Source organism: Epinephelus fuscoguttatus, linkage group LG20 (assembly GCF_011397635.1).
Source record: "Epinephelus fuscoguttatus linkage group LG20, E.fuscoguttatus.final_Chr_v1".
NCBI classification, from domain to species: Eukaryota; Metazoa; Chordata; class Actinopteri; order Perciformes; family Serranidae; genus Epinephelus; species Epinephelus fuscoguttatus.
Window position 1 is genome coordinate 33,493,329 of NC_064771.1, and position 9,606 is coordinate 33,502,934.

At 39.6% G+C, this 9,606-nt stretch overlaps 1 protein-coding gene across 1 annotated transcript; it reads right to left on the minus strand.

Moving 5' to 3' along the window:
- Positions 1 to 3,353: 3,353 nt before the first annotated feature.
- On the minus strand, positions 3,354 to 7,754 carry mrpl10 (mitochondrial ribosomal protein L10). Its single transcript, XM_049564248.1, has 5 exons — positions 7,642 to 7,754; positions 6,550 to 6,719; positions 5,587 to 5,751; positions 4,436 to 4,580; positions 3,354 to 3,985 (listed from the first exon to the last, which is right to left on the minus strand). Exons 1-5 carry the CDS (start codon positions 7,730 to 7,732, stop codon positions 3,747 to 3,749), a joined length of 810 nt encoding a protein of 269 aa, XP_049420205.1. The 5' UTR covers positions 7,733 to 7,754; the 3' UTR covers positions 3,354 to 3,746.
- Between the last annotated feature and the right edge of the window lie 1,852 nt (positions 7,755 to 9,606).

Sequence of the window (9,606 nt, forward strand, 5' to 3'; positions counted from 1 at the left end):
GAAACAGGATGAAAGGATTTGCAGGTTTCTGAGCTCGCTTACTCAAGGAGGAACACAAGAATATTCTACAAGTAGAAAAAGTGGTCTCGCTGGATGGCGGCAAACGTTACGTTACACTTTCCACAAAGCTTTAAATAAGAGTGCAAAGGATACTTTAAGATTTAAAGCTTCTGCAAAACCTTTTAAAATCTAATTTATTATTTAGGCTACAGTAAAGCATCTGAGTTTGATCCCTTTTAGGAACTGTAGCTCAATCCTGAATCAAAATTAAAATGCAATAAAGCTTTTAAAAGGCTTTTCACGCACACTAAGTATCGACAATGATTTATGTCCAAAATGCCACTTTTCCTCATGTGTGTGAACATGTATCTGAGCTCATTATATGGGAATGGGAGCCAACAACACAAATCAAATGAGGTGAAGGATGCATCATGCCAGAGGATGGAGTTAAAATGCAGAGATTATGACGGCTGTAATCTCATTTTCTGGCATAAAAACTGCAGCCAATAAAAGATCACTTGAGGATAAGATATTTATGAATGAGTGTGGAGAGGACTCAGTATGTTTGTAATCCAAAATCAGAGCTGAGGAAATAATTTAGGTTCATTTATATCACCTGGAGAGAGAACACTGACTTCCAGCAGCTCTAAAAATGTGATTGTTTGCACTGACAAAGTGCAATCAGGACGCAGCTACACTGATATATCTAAGTGAAATTAATATAGTGTGAGCAGCCAGTCTGATTCACATCCTTAGTTGATGTTACACAAGTCCTTTGGGGCACATGGGAACTATTCAGGGCTGCACAAGCTCTTATCTAAGGCTAATTAAGATGTCACTCAAGTGGAAGTTTGGACTATTTCAACCAAATGTTCTTCTGTTTTTTCAGGGGGCATTCAAGACAAAGTTATCTGTATGTAACATTAATATAATATAAATTATATCAAATATTCTGGTGGTAACAGTTATCAGAATAAACCCAACTTCTACATTTTAGTTTCTTTCTGATCGAGCTAATATTTAAAATGTATAAATGAGTCTTACCTGAATTTCACCTCCGTCTCTCATCATCTGCCGCAGCCCTCTGCGCCTGATTTAAATCCAACAAGTGTCTCATTTGGCGTCAAACGACCTGCAGGACAATTAACATTTCCACCGAGAGGACGACAAAAAAACGATAAAACTACATGTTACATGCACAGATAATCACTGACTGTGATCACATAATCTCAGCCGCCGTGCCCTCTCTGCCGGTGGGTGACACGAGCTCCCTCCAAATCCCAAGGAGGGCTGTGCGTCGCAGGCGGCGCGCGCCGTGCGCAATGTGTCCCGGGCATTATCCGCATTAGTTGGAATTACACAGCGTCTAGCGGGGATGTAGTGGAGGGTAAATGCAGCCAGCCTGTACACACTACACACACCTAGTTGAATCTGTTGTAAAGCCCAGGGTGGGGTCTTAATAGAGCCTTAATAAGTAACTTTAGAAATATATTTAAAGGTGAAAGTATGTTCCTGATTATTTGAAAGCATCATGTTGAACATTCGCTCCAAGTCATACTTTACCCTTTATTTAGCATCGCTCCAACTCCAGATATTGCTCCAAACTGCACTCCAGTCAATTGTAGCTTCTTCAGAGGTCAAATCTTCTTCCAATTTTCTGGGAGCTCTCCCACACCAAGAGCATCTGTTGGCATCTCAGCCTCAAGAACATGTGCTCCAGTGAAGTGTGAGATGTTCATTTGAATAGAGACATAGGGGTGTTGGTGAGGTCAGTCTGTGTATTGGGGGTGTGAAAGGGAGTGTTCACACCATTTGTTACCTTCTCTGTACCCATGACAACCTGTACTGAGTAAATGCTGTGAATAAAAAAGATCAAATTATTGATCTCTCAATAAAGTGCATGTTTACTTCTGAATCACTGTGTTTTCAGTTTGGACACCCCCTCTCCTGCAGGGGAGTCTGGTGTTGGAGGGAGCGCCCGAGTCTGTCTCCCTCACAGAGGCGGGCCATAATAGACTAACTGACCCAGATTAACATGCTGTAATCCGCAGATTAACGTATCAGGATCTGTGACCACTTGTGTTTATTTTGGCTGGAGTGGTTTTCATGACGCCACTTTACAGCAATTCTGCCACTTCAGCTACTTTGGCAGAATTAAATGTAAAAACTGTGCATTTAATGGGAAACTCTCTTATTTTTCAACCTGATTTTTGAGCTTTACTTGAAGGTAACACAGCCTGCTGGGTCTAAATTAGCCTGTCAACATCATTAATAGGTCTAAATGAGCATTCATTAATTGTTTTACCACAAGGTGGCCACTCTGCAGTGAGGTTTGGCAAAATTCAGAGGAAAAGGTGCGAGGCCGTAGATGTATGACGCACATTTTACTTGATGAAATGTTAAAACGTTTTACTTGTTTGGTGTGAAGGCTGCACATTTTTACAGTTGCAGAATGTAAGAACTTCTTGACGTTTACGATGGTGATAAATGAAAATATGTACGTGTAATTGTCGTAGCCACATGGAGCCACTGCAGAGGGGCAAAGAGCCGCATGTGGCTCTGGAGCTGCAAGTTGCTGACCTTTGGACTAAGTGATTCAAGGGAAAAATTATTTTTGAAATTGGTACAGTATTTAGCAAACTATAGCAAAAGCGAAACAGGCTGCAACACAATCACTCAGGGAGTGTTTGCACCGTTAACACACGTCCACTACAAGTGTTTGTTTTGCAACTGACAGGCGCACATTGTTATACTATGTGTCCCAAAACATTATGGAGAGGATCCCTACAGAGATAGACCTGTTTGTTATAGAGTAAGATCCATTTTGTTTAACCACAAACAGCCACGGGATCGTGATCTCCAAACACACCAGACTCCATTTAAATAAAGAGTAACTTTAGCATGTATAGAGGCAGCATGTTTTCACATCCACCTGGGTGAATTAAGGGTTTCATTTTTCCAAACCAGAGCTGGTGATTGTCGGAGCAGTGGAAAAACGACGCAAGATGTTTTTTGGGAGTTTTAGTTTGTTTCTGTCGACTTTGAATGAAGTGTGTTTTATGAAGATGAAAAAGTTGTTTTTATAAATGGAGTCTGGTGGGTTTGGCGATGGAGATTTTGGGACTTTTACTGGTTAAACAAAAAGGTGCATCTCTGTAGGGATCCTTTCCATAATGCTGCCAAAAATTATATTAACAATCTGAGCCTGTCAGTCACAAAAACAAGCACCTTTAGTGGACGTAAATTGACGGTGCGAACATGCCAAGTAGCTCAAACTAACATTAAAAATTCAAATGTGTGTCTTACAAATCTTGCAATTCCTAAATCCAAACAAATGAGACGGAGCAGCCGACTGTATTGAAATATTTTATTCATGTGTGACTATATCCTTAAATAAATGTATTGCTTGGGTGACACTGACATTTTCGCAGCACTGTCCATCCAAGACTTCCACTGACAGGTCGAGATGCACTAAAATCAGTCAAGTCTGCAGACTCCTTCGTTCACAGCAGCCTCACTGCTCCCACAGGTGGATGCACATTCAATGACTGAGTTGAATTTAGCTCCAGTCGAACTTTAAGATTGTGGCCACCAACTTTTTTTAGGACTAATCTTAAAAGTTTGAAGTGGAACGTTGGTGCTGATTTACAATAAATTCTAAATATGCATCCAACCCATCCGTCCCTTGTAATTCCAAGCAGCTGGAAATCTGCAAGGTGAAGGTCCCAGTCATTCCCTCCGCAGCTCTACGAGGCCTCCTCTGCTTTAGGCGCTTCCTCTGCGCCACTCTCTGAGCTCTGCTGTTTGACATACTGCTGCAGGAGGGCGGACAGGTGGGCTGGTTGGCGGTGCAGCATGGAGGCTGTTTGGGAGGTCAGCATTGTCAACCCGCTGACCAGTTCGCCCTGGACGACGGTCATTGAGGATAGTTTGGAGTAGTTCACCACCCCCTGTGCACTCAGCAACGTGTTGTCTATACAGGCTCCTGTTGAGAGGGGAGTCACTGTCTGTTCAATATGTTTTTCAGTTAAATGCAATGACATTCAGATGTGTAAAATATGAATTTCATAATTTCATTTTAGTAATTAAGTGAATGAATTTGTGTATAACTGCATTTTATTTTAAAGCTTTATTAGTTCTCTCTCTTAAACTGATGCAAACACACTTTTAGGACATGAAATTAAGTTCATGTTTGTTAGTATTTTGTTACTACACTGCTAATAAATTGTCTTCAGCAAAAAAAAAAAAAAGCCAAATCACGATCAAAACCCAAATGAAATAAAGCATTTATAGACACACAATTTTTATGCAAGTTTGTAAGTTCATGAGGCATCATGTCATGTATGTGCAATCTTAGTCTGCAGCAAACATTATAAAATGATCACTCTCCCTCACAAAGTTCTTCCCTGCATGCAGACACAGAGGATAAACGTACCCAGGAGTGTCATCTGTGGGCTGCCCCTCAGAGTCACCAGCATCTCCTTCACTTTTGTCTCTTTACTCACAAACAGAACTGTGGGACAGAGGAACAGAGGAGCCATGTTGGAGTAAACACTGTCTTTTAGGAAGGACCGCATCACCTGAAAGAGAGCACGATTAAATATTAGGACAAACTAAGATAAAAAAAGAAACTAAGATTTCAGGGTTTCAGAGTTGTTTGGCATGATATGTGTTTTACATAAAGGAAACAGATCTCAGTCACGTTCTTAGTGACTGTTTTACTAATAAGCAGCAGCTACAGAGATGATGCATGTTTCACAGCCTGAAATTCATTTGTGGAAACAGATTAAGTGAGACTAAAGCCTAGTTCACATTACACGATTCTGACGTCGCAGAGGATCTTGAGAGCCACCTTGGGTTGGAGGTGAGTCGGCAGATAGTCTGCCACATTGAGTCCTCATGTGTGAACAAGCCTACGAGCAAGTCGCCCCCTCGTCTGTGACTGGGACTGGATATCTGGCATGCTAGAAAACTGGAGAAGTCTGACACGACTGACAAAGAGCATCAGCCAATGAGAGGCAGGATACGTCCCACGTCAGCACGCAGGAGGACGGAAGAAATGTGAGGAGGACGAGTCAAGCCGGCAAGCAACAACAACAATGGCGGCGTTCACAGGATCACGGGGAGCGCGTTGTGTTTGGGCCCAGGCCCTGGAGGCAGACCTGATGCAACACTGGGAAGAATATCCATGCCTTTACGATGTGTCGTCTCCAAGTTAAAAAATGTAGTTTGGTGACGTCACCGCGTTATCTGGGGCTCAGTCGGCAGGGGCTCGGTGGAGAAATCTTGTGGTGTGTGCACACAGGTCGTAACGCAGTTGGCAAGAGTCCCGCTGACAGAAACCCACGTCGCCAGGGATGAACAGTTAGAAGATTACGATAGTCTCCACGACACAAAATCAGGGTGGAAATCGTGTAACGTGAACTAGGCTTAAGGCAGGAGTTTAACCACTTAACGCCTAATTGCATGTAATATCTCCTGATAAACAAAACAATAACTAGTAACCAACTAGTCTTCTGATGGCAGAGAGTCCATCCGTTGGAAACAAACACATAAACACCACACATGAAACAATTCTATTACTACCTGGTTGGGGAAGAACTTGACAGTGATGCCATGTTTATGAAGTCTGTGTCTGAGAATCATCATGTCCTCAGAGTTACTGCCGTTGTTCTGGACCACAGCGATCATCTTAGACTCCTGGAACACGGCTTTCACATTCCTCTTCATCATTAACATGAACGGACTATCCTGGAGGAATAAAAGAGAGTGTCTCATATGAAGTGGAGCTTCTAACCTACGGTCTGAGACAAGGAAAAAAGATGGTCCCTCCTTCATTCTATTATCAGCCATGGTGTGAATACTGCTCCAATGAGTGCAAAAGGTTTAAGGATGACGGCGATGTATTTAGTCTAAAGATATCATTAGAATTTCTGCTATATTAATGCCAATGTGATACCTGAGTTTTCATATTTATACCAGCAAAACTTTTTTTACTTTTTGTGATACCTTAGTTTGAGGGGAAAATAAACATCTTTTCTTTTTTCAACAAAACCCTTTTTTTTAAATGAACAAAAGAAGCCAAACTTCACGAGCAGCTGTACAAGAACTTTACCTAAATTAAATAGAATCTAAAGTTCCCAGTTTTATTAATATTTATTTATATCAGAGCCTGTCTGACCAGTTAATAAGTAAAGAAGACTACGACTACAACCACAGATTTTTAGTCAGCACCAGAAAAGTGTTGATGCCCAGGCCCTACCTACAGATGTGTGCAATTTCCTCATTATGCTGAAACAATCATTCCACGTTCTTTTATGGAGCGAATGAAGCAGCTGTAGACTCCAAATCCTGATGAAACTGGCAGGTATTATCAGGTCTCATATCAATCTAACTCCAAGACAGTGTTACAGGCATAAACATGCAACTACTGAAAGACATGATATGCAGCACTGGCAATCCAACAACTCACTAACAGCCTTATCCAATATATCAGCTCTTGGCTCTTTATGTGTGTCAGAGAAAGGATGAGAAGCGGATGAGTGTTACCTCCTGCATGTGTTTGCTCTTGGGTGGATAAGCTCCTCGAGGAATGACCCGTTTGGGAGGAACGTACTGTGTGACAGCCATGAGCTTCTGTTTGAGGAAGTGCATTGGTCGCATGTGGCGTGTCACGGCTTTGGAGCCGTGCCGAACACTCTGTGTCAGGGGAAGCCATCCTGAAAGACACAACATGTGTTAAACACTCGCTGTACAGAGAATTCTTACCTACATACAAATTTGCAACCTCAAGGAATTTGCTGTAGCTTTTGATGCCATTGCAACAGGCAGCTTGTTGCTTTATAGGAATGTAGTTCGGCCTGCAGCAAAATACATGTCTTTCCTAGTCATATATTTCCACACTGACATGGGTTTATAAATGACATATATCAGAAGAAGGTTGGGAGGTATCCTTCAAAATTATTCATAAATGCTAACCTGCCACATATAAAAAAAGACAAACATATACTTCTCTTTCTATGATGATATTCAGCAAGTTTGACACCTATTTCTACAGCTAGACATCTGGCAAGACCTTAGCAGATTTGTCTTTCATCTTATCTTTAAAGACCTGGTGGTTGGTTTCTTCAAAAACTCAAGAAAAAAGACCATTTAATTAAATAATGATGTTGGCAACTTTGTTCTTCTATAAATGTAACTTTAGCAATAAAATCCCTTATCTTATCGTTTTTATAAAGGATGTTCGGCAACATGAAAAACTACTTTAAAATTCGAGTAACAAACAAGCTAGCATGACTCTTTATATCGGTATGATTTATGATATTTTTGTCTGGTTTGACGTATCCCTGGCTCTTTTGATATAGTTCTAATTGTATACTACCACCCTGTATACGAAATATGTATTTTGTTATTTAGTTTATTTAACAGAAAAGACTAACATCTGCTAACATAACAGACAAGCCTGAGGCAACCGTGCTAACACCGGCTAACTAAACACAGCTAGCTTATCTAAACCGCTGTTAAACTGAAGCGCAGCTAACACTGTTAGCTTTAAATAGTTCTATAAAAACAGGTAGTAAAGTACTAACTCATTACAGACAGATAGCTAGAGTCAGAAATGCAGTATTGAATCTACATTACCCTGTTTCGGTAGTAATTTCACACACAAGGTCGCCGCCATTTCTAACAGGAAGATGTTGTTCAGGAAGTGACGAAGGCACAGGTGCTGCATTCACTGTCATCTCGGAAGAAACAGAATCATAATAGATGTGAAAATCGATCCATATCCAGTGGCGGAAGAAATGTTTCTTGACTTAGGTTAAAGAACTAATTATACTATATGAAAATATCCTGTTACAGTAAAAATACTTTATAGAAAATGTTATTTTATTAAAAGTGAACAATTATAATCAAGAAAATGTACTTAAAATCTTAAAAGTAGAAAATGTCCCTGTTTCAAATAGGCCTACGATTAGTCTATAAATTACGTCATTATATTATTATTATCATTCTTATTGTTGTTGTCATTATTATTATAATTCATGAATTAATATAAAACTACTGTTGTTTATTTGTGAAGCTGAAACCATTAAATGTTCTTACATAAAAAATTACTTAAACCATCAAAATACTTTATGTTTAAAGGGATAGTTTGGATTTTTTTTGAAGTGGGGTTGTATGAGGTACTTATTCATGGTCAGTATATTACATACAGTTGATGTCGGTCAGCACATTCCTAGTTTGGAGAGGCAGACATGTCTCCATGTCTGAGTCTGACATGAAAGCAAGGCAATGTACTGCTGTGGGTGGGAGGCAGCAACAAAATTAATTTAAGCCACCTGAAAAAAGTTCCACCTAATATTAGTGTTAGTGTATGCTATATTGAGAGTATTTTTTACCGATTTACCTTTCCATCAGACAGCCTCTTCCAATGGGGAAGCCATTAACAACTTCCCTGTCTATGCTCTTGTCAAAATCACCAGACTCCATTGACAAAAACAACAATTTTAGCTCACTGAACACAAGAGCTGCTGGTCTACTGGTTTGGAAGAAAGCAAAATTATGACTTAATTTTCTTGTTGAAAATCACTGTCTGACAGTAAGATAAAGCAGTAAAAATATTCTGACTATATCACACACTCAAACTGATATGGATTTTTTCAGGTGAGATTTTTTTTGAGTGGATAAAATGTGTTTTTTGCTGACCCCACCCACAGCAGTGCATTGCTAAGCTTCTGTGTTGGACTCCAGCCTGCTTCTCCAAACTAGGGGCATAGCAACTGACATCTACTGTATGTAATACACTGACAATGAATGAGTACCCCATACAACCCCACTTCAAAAAAATCTGAACTATCCCTTTAATTTTCTGTCAGTCAACTAACTGTTTCAACTGTACTTGTATAAACTGTAGCTTAATTTGTTCAAAAAACATAATATTTTAAAACCTCTTCATATGTTTTGTATGTGAAAATCTTAATTTGTAACTCTAGTGAAGTAAAAAAAAAAACATTTCCCCCTGAAATGTGGTGGAGTATAAGTATAAAGAGGGTGTTATTTATTTTCATCTTATTTTGTTAGTTTGCTTTCTTTTGGTTGCTTCGCTTTTTAAATATTTTATTGTCTTGTGTCTGCGTGATTCCAGTTTTGCCATGTGAAGCACTTTGGGCTGATGTTTGTATGAAAGGTGCTATATACATAAAGTTGAGTTGAAATTTAGACTTTTTTCCCCTTTATTTCACTCTATGCATGTACAATATTTACACACCTAACATAAATAAACAAACAAGACAAACAAACAAAGAACTATGCATATATACACATATGTACAGTACATGAGGGGTTTCAGTTCATAACTGTCACACAGAGGTTTTCAGTGTCCTATATATGTCCAGTGTTCTTTGAGCTTTGGTGTAGTGTTTGAATATAGTGGTGAATTTCTATTTTTGTATCCTTGGTTTCCTTTGAGACCATTTACATTTGTGAACATAATATTTTCCATACAAAATCAACAAATTCATAAAGAAGTTTCCTCTGCCATTAAAGGGTTAGTGCACCCAAAAGTGAAAATTCAGCCATTATCTATTCACCCATATGCTGAGGGAG

Excerpts from the sequence above, each read along its gene's own strand:
- mrpl10 (XM_049564248.1), bottom strand. The coding sequence starts at position 7,732 with ATGCAGCACCTGTGCCTTCGTCACTTCCTGAACAACATCTTCCTGTTA. Across the intron at positions 6,720-7,641 it reads GAAATTACTACCGAAACAGG|GATGGCTTCCCCTGACACAG; the intron begins GTAATGTAGATT and ends TGTGTCTTTCAG. Across the intron at positions 4,581-5,586 it reads TCAAGTTCTTCCCCAACCAG|GTGATGCGGTCCTTCCTAAA; the intron begins GTAGTAATAGAA and ends GCTCTCTTTCAG.